Source organism: Mya arenaria, chromosome 12 (genome assembly GCF_026914265.1).
Source record: "Mya arenaria isolate MELC-2E11 chromosome 12, ASM2691426v1".
NCBI lineage: Eukaryota > Metazoa > Mollusca > Bivalvia > Myida > Myidae > Mya > Mya arenaria.
Genome location: NC_069133.1, coordinates 69,718,571 through 69,739,351, shown reverse-complemented (window position 1 = coordinate 69,739,351; position 20,781 = coordinate 69,718,571). Strand labels below are relative to the sequence as shown.

General features: G+C 34.7%; 1 protein-coding gene across 1 annotated transcript in view; it reads left to right on the top strand.

The window, feature by feature from the left end:
• Positions 1–18,841, top strand: part of LOC128211304 (spermine oxidase-like) — a 56,276-nt gene extending 37,435 nt beyond the window's left edge. Inside the window, exons 4-5 of the mRNA XM_052915960.1 lie at positions 6,971–7,085; positions 13,269–18,841. Of these exons, the coding sequence (XP_052771920.1) occupies positions 6,971–7,085; positions 13,269–13,400 (247 nt within the window). The 3' untranslated portion in view covers positions 13,401–18,841. The remainder of the gene's footprint in view (positions 1–6,970; positions 7,086–13,268) is intronic.
• Positions 18,842–20,781: the final 1,940 nt, after the last annotated feature.

The window sequence follows — 20,781 nt, the reverse complement described above, 5'->3', positions numbered from 1 at the left end:
CTGCTGTGCATCTCCTGCTAATTGCACTGGTGTCACAGTAGGGGCCAATTTCCTGTGTATTCGTTTATTGGATCAGGGCCATTTAGGGTCCATTTCTATAATAAAACTTCTAAAACTGCACAGCAGGATATTTAGATCGGAGATTTGATAAGAGGGATCAAGGCAAGTAGATTAAGATCAATTAACAGAGGTTGTATACTATACACAGTTTGGGGGGTGGCGGGTCACTTATAGAAGGCTTAAACTAGGCCTTTAAGACAACAAAGAGTACTTTGATTTTTACATGACAAGATGACCATAAAGTGACCTTAGTAAGTCTGGGGCATACCTGAAGCCTTTTTACTCATATGCCTATATAGACTATTAAGCCATGAAAATGTGAAGGTCATTCATTGGTGTGGTCTGAAAATATTATATGGTTGGGAGCTGAAGAGGCGTCCCTTTTCGTAGGAAGACTTTGAAGAATACAGAAATGAATGAACCATTTTCAAGCATTTTGAATGCTATTAACAGTCAGTTCATTCATTCAACAATTATAATGAACTTTAACCTGTGAAAAAGTGCATGAATATACTGTAATCTGCCTTATCCTTTGATTGTTAATCCTGCCTTTGTGAATTAAGCAGGTGTCTTTTTTTGGAAACCAAAATAGAGAACGGTGTACTGGCATTACCTCCCCTGTGGGTTTAATTAAAGGCATACCTCTAGCAAGGTGAGAATACCCACTGGGATATGCATGTGGAAGATTAGAGGATTTTTGTCTCTGAGTTTTGGCATACAACCATACCTCCAACTCAAGTAAATTGTTCAACAAATCTGTTCAACAGGCTTATCTTTCATTTCAACAACCTTTTGAGAACTGTTTCATGATTTTAGCTCAACTATTCCAAGAATAAGGAGGGCTTACTATTCGCCCCTTCTTACTTCACACAGTTGTTCAAGGCCATCACACAATAAGGCTACATAACTCCACGTTTCGTAAATACATATTTTGTCCCTTGATTGACTTAAAAAGTTTGTTTAAAGTTTTAGGGCACATTGGAATTTTCACTTTTAACTCATACACCCTTAATTCAATTACAGTGAAACTGCGTTCCCTCAAACAAGCGGTCGTTCGAGAACCAGCGTTCCCTCGAGGTCGGAGCTTGGTCCCAAACTTTTTTCCTTCTATTTTCATATAAAATATACCCACGCTGCATCGAAACCTAATTATGTTGAGCAGTGAGCAATATCCTCGGTCCCAAGTACACAAATTGTGCACAAAACCTTATGGCTCCCTCGAGGACATAAGTTCACACTTTTTCCCGAATGCGTGTTCCAAAATAAACAAACAATTGCTAGGTGTTAAAATTTTTTCAAGTTGTAAAAATTGCAATGACAGTTGAAAGGCAATTTGATAAGGTGTGAAAAACCATTTTTCACTGTTAATGCATGACCGATATTAGTTGATATGGGCATTTGAGATGATAATTATGAGAAGTTAATGACGAGAAGATAACACTTTAGATGTGGTCAGAAAGTTCTTTGAATTCACTGCCGATGCTGACCGTGATCTTCAGACTTCATCTTCTGTATGCTGTCACGTCACATTACGATTGAACAGTTTCGCGAAACCGACAAGATGCGCCAATCAACAATCCTTGATTTTGCGCAAACTTAAATCTGACTAATGCCACAATATGTACTATCATTCAAATGTTGCTAGTTACGAAAATGTGCTTTTTGTTAAAATAAACATTTTTAATTATTCATTTATTGTTTTTGGCCAGAAGAGCTTATGCGATGGTAATGTGTACGTAGTATGTGCATCCGTGCGTCCGTGCGGTCGTGCGTCTGTAAACAATTGCTTGTGAACACGATACAGTCTTCAGTTTTGAGTGTATCTCGATGAAACTTGTACAGTATCTAGATATCCATTAGAGCTCGGTTCCTTTCGAAAACCAGCCAGATCCGCCCATGCATGCCTAGATTATGGCCCTTGATAGTATAAAAAAATGCTATTGTGTAAACAATTGGTTGTGAACACGATACAGTCTTCAGTTTTGATTATATCTCGATGAAACTTGTACAGTATCTAGATATCCATTAGAGCTTGGTTCCTTTCGAAAACCAGCAAGATCCGCCCATGAATGCCTAGATTATGGGCCATGAAAGCTTTAAAGAAATGCTTTCTATTTTTAGCCAGGTCTGCATGAGCGAATTCTATTTTTAGCCAAGTTTACATGTATATGTTAATTCAAGTCTAGAGTTAAGGGAGACAATTTGCAAGTCTAGGATTTTGAGAGACAATTTGCTTTTTGCTTCTGCAGTTGATTTTGTGAATTACTCTGCCTTGTTCTTGTTGAAAGCCCAAAGGCCATTTTTTAGCTTTAAGTTCTGTAGTTTGCGCATTCATCTTAACAAAATTGATAGTGAATGTTTAAGTTATGCACCTGGTGTCATTACTGGCCACACCCAGGGTTCACAGGTTTGGTAAACATAAATCTGGAAAGGTTTGAAAATCTTTTTGTGTGTTCGTGCATCCATTTCAGCACAATTGATTGTGAATGTTTGTTCAAATTGATCAATGTTGTCCTAGGATGCCCTTGACTTTGACCTTTTGACCAACTTTTTTTAACTTTTAAAACTACAGAAAATTTTACTATGAGTACAGTTTTGAAAGCATTTTTTTTGTCAGATGACTTTTACTTGGCACATATTAAAATAGTTCATGCGACTAATCTGCTTACAATACTTTCTGGGCTCAGATGTTGAACGTGCTACGTTTTCAGGTAACCCAAACACAAAACATAAACTATATGTCTGTTGCCTTAGAGATGACCACAAAAGCCATGCCAGTAGAGCATAGGCCCTTTTGGGCCTCTTGTTTCTTTTGTGTTTTACATACTTAGTTTACGTCAACCTTTGAACATATTCGCGATTTCCACAACGCAACACATAATCCGTGTCTTCGTAAACAGTCTGTTTGACAACTTCAAACCTAAAATACACTGAAAGATATTTCATATCAAACTAGAAAATTGAAAATCGGGTCGTTCGAAACATCGGTTCCCTCTAGGTTTTGGCTTGGTCCCTGGCGACCTCGAGCGATCGCAGTTTTACTGTAACTTCAAACTTAACACAAGAGTTGACAGCCATGATACAGTTTGGTTAAATAACTACATGTTATCCTAAATAAAAGTGATGGCCCTTGATCAACTTTTTCTCATTTAAAGTACTTGACACAATTCGGTTACGTTAATGATGTTATATGCCTATATAATCATAAAAAACAGTAAAAAAAGTCAATCAAGGGCAATAATTTGCATTTAGGTTAAAATGGAGTTAAAAAGCAGCGTATAGTCCAGCCCGCTGTCTTACTTTAGCACTCGTTTTTCAACAGTGGTGTGGTTGGCAGTGTCTTTTCCAATTAAAGTACTTGGGACCCAGCAATTTGTATATTTGTAATTTACCCAATTATTTTGTCTCCCCCATTCAATTTACCCAATTATTATGTCTCCCCCATTGATTGGAAGTCAGCAAGTCAGTCAAGTCAGTCTGTATGACATACTTTATTTGCTAAATAACTTTAAAAGGCCAAGACCCAGGAACTTCATACTTGGTATACAGGTTGGTCATGGCCAGTAGAAGACCCCTATTGATTTTGAGATGAGTCAGTCAAGTTCGCTGTGACCTTGAGGTGAAAATATACATTTTTTGCTAAATCACTTTAGAACATATGCACCAAGATATTCATACTTTATATGCCAATTGGTCAGGACTAGTAGATGACCCTAATGATTTTGGGATCAGTCTGTCAAAGGTCATGGTCAAGTTGACCTTTAGATAAAAAAACAGTTTCCAATAATAGAACGTCTTGCACCAAGGAATTTTATACTTCATATGCCAGTTGGTACTGCCTAGTAGATGAGCTCTGTTGATTTTTTGGGGATCAGTAGGTCAAAGATCAAGGTGACATTGAGGTTTCTTCCAAATAATTTAAAAATGCTTGGCAGTTGGTCATGATTAGTAGATGACCCCTATTGATTTTCAGGCCAGTAGGTCAAAGGTCACATTGACCTTGAGGTAGTTGGTCTTGATTAGTAGCTTAGTATTGATCTTGAGGTCAGAAGGTTGATTTGTTGGTCGCCAGTCTGTACTCCACACTTCTTTCTGTTCAATAACTAATGAACGCTTGGACCCAGGAACTTCATACTTGGACCCAGGAACTTCATACTTGGATCCAGGAACTTCATACTTGGTATGCATGTTGATCATGACCAGTATAAAACCCCTATGTTTGTTCGTCTCCAGTCCAAAAGTACAAATTTCATGTCCATCTTTATTTATTTCTCAGCTACAACAATGGGGGAGACAAGGGTTTGTTCATAAAAGCAATCTCTAGTTATATCATTATATACAGATTCAGATGCTCTCTCGTCAAATCATGATTTCTGATTAAGATTTGGAAGCCCACTTGTCATATCATTCATGATTTTTTATTAAGATGCGGCTGCACATACGTCACATCATAATTTCTTATTAGATGCTGACGCTTACATGTCATATCATTCAAGATTTCTTATTAAAATGTGGATGTTCACTCGTTAATATCACAATTTCTTATTACTGTATTTAACTGTTTTTAGGATGCTAGCAGGCAAAATTCACAAGAAAAAATTGATAAAAACCGTTAATACCATAGATAGGTAAAAAAATGTGAAAATAAAAAAAATATAAATTAGCAGCCATCATGTTTGTTTTGGATCGTGATAATGGCAATAGTAATTGAAATCCATGCAATATTAAACATGGAAAAATCTTTATTTGTTTTTTATACACATGTACATCAGTGATGACATGTGTTAAACATAACATTATCACGAAAAGTAACAACTAACACAAGTGGTAGATAGCAAATTTATAGTTCATAACACAATTACCTAAATAATAGACAACAGTTTCATTCTGTCTTCCAAATTATTAGTTGTTGTCACTAAGTATAAAAGCAAAAGCTGTTTATTGTACATAAAAATTTCTGAACATGTCACCACCTGCTTAGTATTACAAACATGAAGTTTATTGTGATGAACAACACTGCTATCACAACAGTTTGTACTACAGTAAGGCAAAGGTGGTTTTCCTTCAGACAATGACAGCGCACAATGATGCCACTCCACAGTATCATGTTTGAATACAGAATTTCCACTCATCATTTCATAATTACTTATTAAGACGTGGATGCTCAATCGTCGTTTTATAATTACTTATTAAGACGCGGATGCTCACTCGTCATTCATAATTACTTATTAAGACTTGGATGCTCACTTGTCATTTCATAATTACTTATTAAGACGCGGATGCTCACTCGTCATTTCATAATTACTTATTAAGACGCGGATGCTCACTCGTCATTTCATAATTACTTATTAAGACGCGGATGCTCACACGTCATTTCATTATTTCTTATTAAGATGCGGATGCTCACTCGTCATTTCATTATTTCTTATTAAGACGCGGATGCTCACTCGTCATTTCATTATTTCTTATTAAGACGCGGATGCCCACTCGTCATTTCATAATTACTTATTAAGACGCGGATGCCCACTCGTCATTTCATAATTACTTATTAAGACGCGGATGCTCACTCGTCATTTCATTATTTCTTATTAAGACGCGGATGCTCACTCGTCTTTTCATAATTACTTATTAAGACGCGGATGCTCACTCGTCGTTTCATAATTACTTATTAAGACGCGGATGCCCACTCTTCATTTCATAATTTCTTATTAAGACGTTCACTTGTCACAGGAGCACTACTTGTTCCAATTATTTCAATACACTTGACAGATTGTTTTGTTAGATTTGTGACAAATTCCTTCATACATTCTTTCTTACTGAAAGACAATATGAATATGGAGGATATTACATTAGAGTTCAATCTTCAAAGACAAGCTTCACGAGGCTGTTTAATTGAAGATCATTGTTGATTTGAGTGGTAAATTGAAATTGCCTTCGTGTTATTGGTTCATTATTTTGTTGCATATTTGCGTGAATGAACTTTATGTAATAGCCAAGAACGTAACGATGTTGAAATAAGGGTGCACAATAATGTCTTATGAAATAATATCGCATTTGCCATTGACATTATCAAGGATATAGCCTTTACCTTGCTGATGCTGTATTTTCTATGAGCTCACCCTTCTGTAGCAGTAAACTGTATCATCAAGTTTCTCTAATTCCATGGGACTCTATTCTGGAAGAAATGTCAACATTTCTCATGAGATATCATTTCCCAGAACCAAGCGTAATGTCTGAACATTTCGAGAATTCATTTCCAGTGGATATAATTTTTTTGCTTGTCAGTTCTTTGAAGAGAAAATGGAGTTTTAGTCATAGCTATCATGTATTGTCACCATTGTCAGGGATGTTATCTCAAAACTTCTAGAAGACCTGGAACTTATTAAACAATACCAGTCATCGAAATTAGACTTTTGGATGAACAAAGCCGAATTCATATACTACTGCCAGTTACATTTTTTAATAAGCCCTGCATGCACACTATATAAAACCCAGAATTTGAGCAAGCCCGGAAAGCATTTTAACAGTGCAGGGATTGCAGGCTTGTGCTAATTGCGACCACTGCATTATCCTTATAGGCTGGTAACTTAACTCTGGCTTTAATAAGTTATGATCTTTGATAGACTAGGCATCCCGCTTACTTTTTGTTTAGGAGCTGTTTTTGCGAGATGGAGTTGAGAATACAAAAACTCTAATAAATATTGTATGCCACAATATATTAACTATTTAGGACATGATGAAAGAAAAAACGAATTTATGAATTCACATACATGATCTACACTATTTCAGAATTGGATGAGGAAACATTAATAATGTGAGGCCCATACTAACTTTTCCAAAGAAATTAAATGAAAAAAAAATAGTTTAATGGAACCATGTTGTCATTAATGTTCTCGTTTCCACATTTCAGGACACGATGGGGAAACAGTAAGAACACACGAGGCTCATACTGCTTCATCAAGGTCGGGGCCTCTGTCAGCGACGTGGAGACCCTGGGACAACCCCTCAATAATGCACAGGGGCAGGTAAGCGAGCATCGGCAGTCAACTACTCCGCCTCATCATTGATCATAATAGGGAATTCAGCTACGAAAAAGACTCATTCTTTTATAAAGACAGAAGCTGAGGGTGTGTGTGTTGGGGTGGGTGGGGTATATATTGATGTTTGTTGATAAAGTGCTAGGAAATTGGTACTCAGTAACATTCTTGTATTGCACCACCATACAGCGTTTGAGTAATTGCAGCCATTCCTACAAGGAACTGTTGTATACACTTATTTACAATTTTTTGTCAAACATCATGGTTGACTCCATAAGCTTAATAATACCAATTAAAATGAGTGTTCCTCAATTAATGATCACTGGTTGCCTTTGTAGTGTGATGGAATGTGCTACTGGTGGAAAGCATCAGGCTAACAGTTTTAAGACGTTTCTGGCTGGCATGTTCTTATAGATTGAGAATGAAATTAAGACAGTCAGCTTCTGCAAGTTTACAAAAAAGTGCCAGAAATATGCAAATCCTGTAACCGTATTAAGAGATGACGGATTCACTGTCTGTATTATATTGGATTCAGTTCTGATATCTATGACAATGAATGTCTGCGGAGACCAGCATTAGACAAGCTGATGCCAGATCCTTAGTATATTTAGTTGTATAAGAAGCTGTTGCACATAAAAATTATATTAATGATATTCTACATAATGTAATTTGGTTAAATAATGTGAGGGATTAATATTCCCCCCTTGCAAAAATGACCTGGTCGTGAGTACAAAACATGCAGGTGCATCAGTTTCCTGTTGGTGAATGTTAAAAATACTGTGTAATTTTAAACTAAAAAAAATGGCCAGAACTAAAATAACACTGTAATCTACAGTTATCTTCGGGGAATTCCGCATTTCTGTAACTTAATGTTCTTCAATGGAAATTTCTGGTATTGATCTAGAACTGTTTGATGCACAATTGCATCTCCTTTCATTACAATAGCCAGTATTGCCTTCCATTGCCTGACCTGCCAGACAGTTTTGTTTTTAAAGTTTCTCTTCCTAGAAATATCACAAATGCTTCCTGTTCCATGAAATGATGTGTGTATGTGTGGACTGAAAGATTAGACCAAAATAAGATAACTCACTCAAGATAGTTGGATTATCCTAAGTGCACTCTGTCTCCTTTTAACAAACTTGAGACGTGCAATCTGTCTTGTGAAAGCAAGCCAGACATAGAAACACAGAAGGAGACCCCAATATAGGATTTAATTATGAAAAAACCATCTGATGTCATACCCTGTTACAAATATAGGCTTCCTTTTCTGTGGTTTATGTGGTTTTAACAAAAAATGAAATAAAGAACAACAAAAGCCAGTATTAAATAGAGCTTGTGTCAATTCAGTTGAATGGTTGCTTTTGGATGTTATTTTATTTGTTGTTTAGTACTGACATTCCAGTTTGCTTCAAATCTGAGATCAGGAGAGCTCTTGAAAGGGTTTCTAAAAAGCCAGTTTTGCGCCTGTGTCAGATTGCTTCACACCCCTTGACCGTCCTTGGGGGCCCCAATGTCAGATTGCTTCACACCCCTTGACCATCCTTGGGGGCCCCAATGTCAGATTGCTTCACACCCCTTGACCGTCCTTGGGGGCCCCAATGTCAGATTGCTTCACACCCCTTGACCGTCCTTGGGGGCACCAATTAATTGTTGGGTTTGTGGTTGCTTATTTTGGCAAACAATTGTTATGTATATTTGTATTGTAATGAACTTACTTATAACCAACTTGAATTTTGATGGTCAATTGATGTCAGCTATAGCTGCTTGGAAATAGTAAACTATTTGATATCCGCATATAAAAGTTTTATTTATTATTTTGTAAAAAGTTTGACTCTTAATGAGGACGAAATGACGTCAATGTCAAGTTAAATTACGCTAGTGCTATATAAGAAAACGTGTAATGGTTGCAATTCACTTAAAACAGTTGAAAATTGCCATGTGATATATTGAATTACAAGTAAACAAGACATTCTGCTGGAATGCTATGGAAACGCATTATGTCTAGAACAAGACAGACTCCATATTTGTACAGCAATCTGACTTATTGCAGAGACCAGATTGATTGTATTTGCTATAGATCATGATAAGACAGGTCTAATTTTGCTCATTTCCAAGCTGGCTAAATTGATCAGGATATTTTCTTATATCTGCATATGGAACTAAGTTTAGTGTTTCACTCAGAGCTGAAAAACTTTGCAATAAATGACAGTGCCTATCCATCAAAACTGATGTTGTAAACTAGCATCACATTATTCAAGATGAAAGTAGTTTTGGGTTATTATTTAACCTATTAAAACCACTATCAAGAAAAATGCCATACTGCTGTATTATTTCTGAAACTTGGCAAAGAATTAAATGATATACAAATTGGCGACTAAGTGTCTTGATTTTGAGCTTCTATAACATACTTTAAAAACAGGATTTTGGTGCATTTACGTCATGGTAACAAGGGTTTAGCTGGGAACACAAAGATATTTGACATTCCAACATAAGAGACATATTAAGAGACTCTTGAATATCTCCAAGTTTGTACTTTTGTTGCATTGGCAAACATAAGTATATCTTAAATTTGCGCTACATCCTGAAAACCTGCCATAGTTAATTCTTTTATGTTTTCTGCCTCAAATGTTTCATTGGTCATCGCATTAAATTTAGAACTGTGGACAGATTGGAATTATTATCAAATCAAATCAACACGAAGCTTAAGCTACATGCAACCAAGATTAGATAACAATTGTAACACAGTTCATGGCAAAATAGAACCAAAGTCTAGTTAAGATACAACCAAGATCAAGCCAAAATGAATGTTTCTGGCAAAATGCAACAAAGATACACCTTTGAATAAAGATCATAGAAGGTAACCCAGTATACAATATTTGATTATTGGAATGCTAGGGAAATCCCTATCCAAGATCATTGCCTCTTCTACTTTTTTCAGCCTATTTCTTGGAAGATTACTGATATATTTTCCAGATCTAAGATCTTGACTTGCTTCAGTCCACTTTCTGTACTAATGCTGTAAGAAACACTTGATACAATAAGGTTTAAGCCTAATTTACCTACACAATTACTATTTCTACAATTTTCCTGGAAACACAAAGCTTGTGGTGTGTGTTTTTCTCTCCAGAATATTAGAAATTGGCTTAGTTACTTCAAGTTGTTGGGAAACCTGATACATTTTGTAAACCTGAATATGTCAAAATTGTGTCTATGCCAGCTCTTGAACCTGTGCTGGAAGAAAGACTGTTTTAATTGGCATACTGTCAGAGCTGGCTTAATATTATGTTGTAACCGTGGCAAATTCTGTGTATTTTTGAATGATAAAGTCCAAATATAAACACAATCATGTTCTGATTCATCAATTCAGGCCCCAGTTTCTCAAAAGTTCTTAAGGGTAATTAGCTTATTTTGTTACGCTCAATTTCTTACTTCAATCTTGAACTTAGTGTATGTATAAGTCCAAAATGCATTAAGAAAATGAAAATTGAACAAAATCAATTAATATAAATTATTGAAGTTAGATTGATTCTGTTAAATTTAGGGACTTCAGATATTTTGAGAAATTGTGGCCTGGGTGATAATTGTGACTCTACCAATTCATATTCATTACAAGTTGACATAGACAAGAAAATTCCAGTTGATGTTATAGATTTTATTAGCTCGACTATTCGAAGAATAGGTCTATACTACTCGCCCCAGCGTCGGCGTCAATGTTGGCGTCGGCGTCCGGTTCAAGTTTTAGGGCAAGTTGGGATTTTCACTTATAAGTCCAATACCCTACATTCAATTGACTTAATACTTCACACAGTTGTTCAGGGCCATCACATGATGAGGTTAGATAACTCCATATTATTATTTACACAGATTTTGCCCCTGATTGACTATGGAACTTGGGTTAAAGTTTTAGGGCAAGTTGGAATATTTATTAATAACTTCTATATCCTTTGTTCAATCAACTTAATACTTCACACAGTTGTTCAGGACCATCCTGCAATGAGGTTACATAACTCCATATTATCCTAAATACAAGTTATGGCCCCTGATTGACTTAGGTTAAAGTTTTAGGGCAAGTTGGGATTTTCACTTAAAACTCCAATAACATTCATTCAATTGACTTAATACTTCACACAGATGTTCAGAGCCATCACATAATGAGGTTAGATAACTCCATATTATCTTGTATACAAATTATGGCCCCTGATTGACTATGGAACTTAGGTTAAAGTTTTAGGGCAGGTTGGGATATTGTTTAATAACTTCTATACCATTCATTCAATTGACTTAATACTTCACACAATTGTTCAGGACCATCACCCAATGAGGTTACATAACTCCATACCCTTAATACAAGTTATGGCCCCTGATTGACTTAGGTTAAAGTTTTAGGCAAGTAAAAGTTAAGGGCAAGTTGGGATTTTAATAAAAAAACCCTTCTATACCATTCATTAAATGCACTTAATAAAATTCAAAATTATTTACGACCATCTTACAACAAGAAACATAACTCCGTTTTAAGCCTAAATACATGTTATGGCCCTTGAATTTTTTATTATTTTTTTTTAATTTCCTTTGAAAGGCATATTTGTATATTCTTAACCACATTTTCATAATGGGAAATCAAGTTATTTGAATGACTTGCGTCATTGTTTGGGCGGGCTGGTGGGAGGGCAGCATCAAAGTCACCTTATGTATCAAATAATTTTAGTTAGGTTTGACATAAAGAGACCGAACTTGATATTATTACATCGTTATTGTATTCTAAGTCAAAGCGGCGTAGTTGAGCGCGCTGTCTTACGACGGCTCTTGTTTCTTAATACTGATTCAAATTTTGTTGCAGACGTCTTAGACTTAATGTGATTTCTCCACATTAAATCTCTATTTTTCATGTTATCAGATAATTAGTATTGAATTAAAGTGAATTAAACTGGGACAACAGGAAGATACCAATCACTGGATAGTGTTATGTTTATATGGAACTATCACTGGTTTTACAGCAGAATTATCACTGGTTTTGCATGACATGGGGAATTATCATTGGTTTTACATGACATTCAGAAAGTTTGGAAGAAAATAGGGCTTCATGTTGATGATTTCATGACCACAGGCACAGGTTGATGACCTCTGACTATATTAAGTAGTTTGGTATAAGTTTGTATGCAGCGGCCAAATGTGACGACTTTCAGTTAAGAAAAGATGAGAGGATTGGCAAAATATACCCATAGCAGACTTGAGTATTTTCCTCATTAATTTCGGCAGATTGTCTGCAAGTCCAGTCTGATACTGTGGTATTTGGCAATATTCACATCCATGGTTCCATCCTGTATGTAGGGAATAAATAACTGTCAGTACACACATCAAGCAGGGCTTGATACTTATTATTGAAAAAGCCTTCCATAGATTCGCACATTCAGTATACACATCAATAGGCTAGATACTTAGTAATGAAAAAGCCTTTGATAAATGGCACATTTGTAATAAAAGTCAGAAGGCTTCCACAACTTGTAAGTATGCTTTTCATCAGTTTGGGGTTATTCTGTGGTACGAAATGTATGTTTTTGGTGCATACATGGTTCATTCACCAGTTGAATGAACCACCAACTGCGCACAAGATACTAGGATGCAGGCAAGCTGATCAATGCATGAGCACTGAAAGGCAAATAACACTGGTAATAAAAACTTCCCTGTCCAAAATCCAGTCCAAATAGCTTTTCACTAAAGGGAGAGAACTAATCCTGCTTCAACATTTTCAGAAAAATAGGACAGTTCATCATAATTATGTTATGAATGCATAACTATCTCTTGCCAAACTTATAAAAGAAGAAGGTTTATAAACCTTTATAATTGAACCTTTCATGATACAGTTTTTTTTCTAATTATTATTGTTGCACAGAATAAAATAGTTATACTTAAAATCTCAACAACTGTTATTAAAGCATTGTGAAGACATTAGCTTTCTACTTATGTTTTATTAATGTTGTAAAACGTATAAAACTGGTTGTAGTTTTGGTTTGGTCAAATGGTCAGTGATTGGTGAATATTTATACAATAAGTAAAACAATCATGCCATTGTTAATTGCGCAACCTAGATTAAAGATCATACCAAGTTGTATACATGTTGGCTGCAGGTGTGTAATACAGATAATCATTCTATATTATCTTCCTTTGTTTCAGCCTGTAGTACAGTTCGCTGGCGAGGCTACCCACCCCTCGTTTTACTCCACGACCCATGGCGCGCTGTTGACGGGCCACCGAGAGGCAAAACGCATTCTGGACTTATACAAAGTACCTTACGCCAAGGAATGATGACAGTTTCTTCTAGAGAACTTTAGAACCACTCTTGACGATATAACATGTGTTATTGTTTGTATCGCAGCCAAGTGGCTTATCAGATTATGATGTTATAATGCTTTGAAGTCGTTCTGACTTTCTATTGGCAAAATGTACACTTTGGTGTCTTTCCCGCGTGAGAATCATTTCCATAATAAATGGTATTATTATATTGTTATTATTTGATATGAAATGAATTTTAAATGCGATTTTAAAGATATGATATTAGATCTGTTGATGCTGTGCAAATATCATTTAAAACTTGTTTGATGTGCATAAATATTATTACTCTGTGTATTTCTATAAATGTACTGATTTATAATCTGTCATTATATTTATCCGAAAACTTTTCTTCTATGTGGTTAAGATAACTAAGATATATATATATATATATATTGATTGTAGCAAAAAACAACCTTTAAGCATATTTTCTTCTAAGCTATTAATCTGGTTGGCAGGGTTTTCTCGTGATTTAAGATGGTGCCATCTTTGATTGTAGTACAAATGTATTATATATTGCCCATCTTACCATCTTTGATGAGAAAGAAGGCCAAGGATTCATTTCTTTTATATTTAGAGACTGATTAGGAGTAGCAGGTAAATAAAAGAAGAAGTCTGGAGTAAATTACTTATGTGTAGTTTAAGTTAAAGTTGTTTCTCATGATAATCATTTAATTATCCACTTTAACATGCATAGTCCAAACACAGTCCGGATTTCTTCTATTTTGCAGCTTTATATGTGATTTCTTGTACATATCAGAAATTACACTGCTAATGAATGAACTCCATGATGTTTCCCACAACATCTGTGTCATTCAAGAACTGCTTTCTTTCACATTTGTTGACTGTCTTTTCTAAAACATATATTCTGGGATATGTAATGTTTGATAGAAAAGCCAGGGTTCTATATTGTTTTGAATACAATTATTGTATCTGTTTAAACATAGATTATTATAAAAAAAATATCATTAAGTTACATTTGCCAGAAAATAATTAAGTAATTTTTTGTCGTGTATTTCACAAGTGATTAGTAACTAGTTGATACTGTTTTTTTTTGTAAATTGTTATAACTTAAAGCTGCTCTCTCACAGATTGACAGTTTTCACATTTTTTTAAGGTTTTGTCTGGCTGATTTTGGTGTCAATGCCTCCAATCAGTCATATAAGATAACCTACACAAGAACAGATCTCAATTGTTTTGGAATTTTCATTTTTCTTATAGCGTTATTAATGCTTTTAGCCATAAAATATCATTTTTTGAACATAAATATGAACAACTGCGATTTTTTTGTTTGTTAGCAGTCTTATATCACTGGTTTCTAGACATTAGACAAATATTGGCTCATTCAAAGACAACAAATATAAAAAGTCGTCAAAACGGTCAATCTGTGAGAGTGCAGCTTTAATGTGTCCTACGTACAAACAAGCACAAATTGGCAAAAATGTTGAAGTTGGATACCTAGTGACCCCATGTCATTTAGATATCATTTAAAAGGGTTGTGTGTACTGTTTACTGAAATGCAAAATAAGTGACCGAAAATACATAACAGATAAATTATGGCTGTTTGTATTTTTGTTCTCTGTTTTGAAAAAGGAAGTGGAATGAGTAATGTTTCAAGGTCAACTAGAATATTTGCAATATTTTTATCAGTGTACTATTAACATAATCTTTCTGTGCACATTAAACCCTTTCAAATGACAGCCCAATAATGTTGGGATACCGAGGCATCAACATGTTACATTTGATTCTCATGGTATGAAATGTGAACATCCAAATTCCCATTGAATCATGCTTGAATTGTCACTTAGTATGAACATATTTTGTAGCAAATGTGAATTTTATAGGTGAAAAATTAAGATATGAAAACTAACACAGGGTGAATGTATGCTGTCATGACCGTAAAACATTAAAAGTGCAGAGCAAAGTCTTGGTCTAGTAGAGCCTGAGATTGATCTTAATAGTGGAGCAGTCAATTGTAACCACGCCCACCCTAGGTCCAGGGTATAGTAAAATCCCCGCCGAATGCCCACGCACCCTAGGAACAGCCTAGGTAAGGCCTATCCCCCGCTATTTTTGGCTCGAAAACAAAACCACCGCATCCACTTGGCACTGCGGGCAACCTGAAAGGTAAAAACATGGCCCATTTCCCCCACTATCCCCCTGGACTTGGGGTTGCCGTGGTTACAATTGCCTTGTGCATAATTATGATGGCATTTCCCTATGCATTTTTCATGTACAATGTTGGTTATATTGTTTAGGTAAGAGTAAATGTTTTTGTATCTTTACAGCAAGATTTGTTTTTATCAAGGACCTATATAGTGGATAAAACATGTCAGTCCAAGTGTGAGTAACTGAACAGCTCATTAGGTTTATCTGTAAATATTGGTATTTTATCATTATTTATTAATGTCATGTAAGCATGAAAAGCTGCATTACAACATTTGCTTCAGCAAACCTTTTTTAACTATTCGCGTCAAGTATTGATATTTGGAAGTAAAACCTTAAAATTGATATGCATGGCACATATTGATATTTTTCATACATAATTTTTTCTATCAAAATAATAAGTTTAAAGAATGCCCTTTTATTCATAGAATAACATGAATGGTCAATCATGATATCAAAATGATGACCACTCACCAAGCTTTCTATATACAAAAAGTATGGCGTTATTTCATGATTGTGGTGTTATTTCATGATCTTGATGTTATTTCATGATTGGGATGTTATTTCATGATTGTGACGTTATTTCATGATCGTGCCGTTATTTCATATTTGTGACGTTATTTCATGATTGTGACGTTATTTCATGATTGTGACATTATTTCATGATCGTGACGTTATTTCATGATTGTGATGTTATTTAAGGAATGAATTGCGGGCTTGATGTCATTATCGGGGTATGAACGCAATTGGGCTGGTCAAAGTGTGTGGAGTCCGAAGGACTCCACGAGTACTTTGACCAGCCCAATTGATTGATGAACGCAATTGCCGGATTGACGTTCATTTAAGGAATGGAAGTTGAGGTGTAAATATTTCATGATTGTGACGTTATTTCATGATCGTGATGATATATTTCATGATTGTGATGACATCTAGGATATGAATAAATTTATCATTGTGCTAAACCAAGGACACAATGCAGAAAGTTATAAATGGCAATTTTTTTTTTTTTTTATCACAATATAAGAGCTGTAACATTTTAAGAAAGTCTGCAGAAACATTCATTATTCATTATTAAGCTGCAGATTTGTGCTTGTGTTAATGTTTTCTTACACCATTTATTTGTGTAAAAATGATTATGCAATGTTCAAGTGCATCCAGTATACACATAAAATAGGCTGATGACATTTCGACCATATGAATATCAGAGTTTACCTGCCACCACCCATTGCTTTGCATCAGTGTACATATTCCATTGATTTGTGCATTAACGAATACATGCATGTTGAAAAAAACTCATGTATATGGTTTAAAGCTGAAAATTTGCAATATCTGTGTGTCTTAATTTTTTTGTGGATTTTTCAGAAAGCTTAATTTCACTGAAAGATTCATTCGTGATTTGCTTTGTTTCTGATTGAACTTTCTGATTTATATGCATCATTTAATACTGTAGGCATATTGTGTGTGTCATTAATTTTTTTCATTTACATCAGGATTTATGAAATATGCATCAAGTGCTAAAATGTTTTTCACAGCCTTTTATTAGCACTACTATGAACATTTTTATGAAGAATGAATTTTATATTGATATAATTTTTGTTGTTGCATCATAATATCGGATTAAGTTCGTAATAATATGTGTAGGTAGTGTGTCCTGGTATTAATTAACGTCTGTGTGTATTCACAGTTAAACTGCGACAAGCCGGGATTGTAGTTATTTTTCAAACATCATTTTTTCTGTTTTTAGCTTCGTGTCAAATATGTTTTACATAAGAACTGTAAATAAATGTCTAACTGAACTAAACATGTCACGCAATAGGCGCTCTCATTCTGTTTGTAATTACTGAAAATGATGACGTGATATTGCCCACTTATTTCCTGGTTAAGATGAGACCTATTTCTGTGTGTCGTGGTTTATTTTGGAGGACGAAAGGAAGCACAACTTGCCACTTCCCGATGGGTTTTTGTCAGGAATATTTAACATGAATATTGGTGTTTGATGTGATGTTGTTGTTTTCCTTAGTTTACATCTCCCCTCTAGCAGGGCTAGCTTTTCTAAGCCACTATAGTCAAATCTTTAACTCATTCATCAATCTCATCTTATTTATGGTTTGAAAATTATTTTAAGGGCAGAACCCATCACAGTTGCTACTCATGTTTGTATATTGAGTTACAGCTGTTGAGTGCCAAGTCCTTGATTCATGTAACAAGTGCTTGTCCAATTATATGGCTTTTTTAAGTATTGTCATGGTTCAGATGTTCCTTAGTTCATGAATGATATTCAGTATATGTCTTTAATTCTATTTTTCAGGGATTCATTAGTCCAGCATTAATCCTGAAGTAAGGATTGGGATCTATAAGTTAAAGACTATTGTACAGTTGTAATGATTGGTCATTTGCCTCAAAAACAGTAGCAGGTACCATAAAATGGATAAAAATGGCTTTTGAAACAATTTCAAAAGGGGTCTAAGCCCCTTTCCCCTTCTCTTGGTATGAATCTATCACACTCCAGCTTACCCAGCTATTTGTCAGGATTTTCCAGTTATCAGCTGTTAAAAAATCCTGATTTTTAGAATTTAGACATAATCTGATCTAGTCCTTACTAGACGTACACATATTTTGGAAGCTATTTATTTTTTTACGCATTTTTGTGTTTTGTAGCAAGCATGCGTCTGCAGTGTATATTAGCTCCTAAAACTTGAAGATTCCTTTAAACGAAAGAATTCCATATATGTGCATAACTCACAACCTAAATCAAGAATAAATCCCAGAATTCCACTAAAAATGTGCTGTCAAAGTGTATGTAGTAGAAGTGTGTATGATGTACCTCATTTATAATCCAGAAGTTTCCTTTCAACAAAATGTTTTAATCATTTTAATGTTTGTTTTACTCTCTTAAGAAGTATAGTTTTGACATTCATGTTGCATATATGTTTTTAATGCATGTATATATTATGGATACATGCATATTGGTGGATGTCTACGTCTTTGTGTTTATATAACATACAAAAAAAAAAATGTGTATAGAAAATATTTATCTTTGTTTTGTTGATACATTGAACATTATTTTAGGGAGTTTTATTTGTTGCATATGCGTAGAATATGTTGACGGGACGGATAGAGAAATGTTTAGTCTATGAAGGTATAGTTTTACATTACTAATATCCTATGTGTGTAACTCTGACTGCGTTTTAAACATGTTGTACTATTATAATTGGATAGACATCAGAAAATAAACCATATACATAACAAGAGTTGAGCTTCTTTATTTGTTGAAATTGAGTTGATGATAACAGAGTTTTGTTGATGGGTGTTAGAAAATTGGGGACTTGATTGTATTGTGTAATGGACTGCACATGATTGCTGGTGATCAAACCTTTTCCCCCGGGCAACAGTGACTGACGCTGACTTTATTGTGTCGCTATAACAGCTACCTTTACTTGTAGGCAGTTTTAAATTCCGCTTTAACAAATTAAATATATCGATGAAATCACTGACATATGACAGACGAAGTCTGTGATTGAATATATATGGCAACACATGTTATAGTTATTACCAATATGTTACCGATATGTTCATGCGCTCCACATTTAGTCTGGACAAACTAATAAAGCTATTATGTCAATAGGACCATGCTCAAATGTCCAGGTGGACATGTTTATTTAATGGCAACTACTAGGGAGAGTTGAGTTCGCAGAGTGCTGTTTGGTTTGACAGATACTGTTTGTCCATACACTGCTCTCCTTTCTGTTATATTGACTGCTATACAAGGGCAGATGTTAAGTTAAGGACAGGCTTTGTATTTTTAAATATCAGCAAAGTTATGTAATGTTGATCTAATTTTTCACCTGTTTCGGATCATTTAAGAAATAGATATGTATATTTGACAATATTGTATTCTTTCAACATTGTTAAGTAGACTTACGGTATGGAACACTAAGCACTTTGAACATATTTTGGTAATACTTTTAATATAGTTTGAATATTACAAAATTCATTTGGATTGTTACTCAATATAAATTATACTGAATAACCCACATAGCTCTTTAAACATTGTACAAAATTTGAATGCTAGTTACATGTATAAGAACATTATGGTAATATTGAGAAACTCTTGGGCATATTTTTTAATAGCAATGTTAAAACCTTGAAATTGACATGAAACACAGAGACAAAATCCTGGGCGTGAAACGTTTGGCGGTTTATTGTTAACACTCCCCTTACACTGGATCATTTTTACATTTGATAGGGATGTGCATACCGGTATGTTTTCTCCAAATTAGGATGAAATCACATCCAATTCTGGTGTAAAAAAAAGGTTCCTAGCCTTGAATCTTTTAATGCGCCTTAGATGGTTGTCGCAAGTGTTGCTGAACCACAATTTTAGCCAATCTTTTTTATAAGTTCCATAATTTAAGAAAAGACACAATCAGATAAATCATAGCAAAAATATTGGCAGATTAAGTGTTTGAAATAAATAACATTTTTACGGTGTGGTGCAGCGATGTGCAACAATGTGTGGTTATTGAAAACTACACATAGTAAGGCTTTCAATCAACATTTTTAAATGATATTTTCAACACTTCTTCACAATCTTTAGAATGACATGTTATATTAGTTTACATTTATAATTGGTGAAATGAATTTGAGATATTAGTTTACATTTATAATTGGTGAAATGAATTTGAGATATTAGTTTACATTTATAATTGGTGAAATGAATTTGAGATATTAGTTTACATTTATAATTGGTGAAATGAATTTGCTCCTCTCCACAAACTTTAAGAACAGCCCTTGTGCATATGAATGACTCCTCGTCTTCTAGTCCTTACTTTTGTCTTTATTGATAGGATTTTATTCAAACTTGACAGATTCATAGTCAAGATTTTGAAGTGTGCTACAGGTAATATTCATATAGCTATTAGGTCAAGGTCACATTTGGAGGTCATTGCAAACTAAGGGATTTCATAGTGGTGTGGGGTATTTCAGTCCAAACAACTATGTCACTATTAAAAGGAATTTCAATCAAAATTCACAGAATTGTAAGGCAACAATGGAAGATGTTTGGCATGTTACACAATTTTTATGGTAGCCATTTTTTACACAATTGTCATAAATTTCTTTGGGAAGTTTTAAACTAATTTGTCTGACAAGCCCCATCTGGGTGCATATTAGTCTCCAAACACTGACAGCA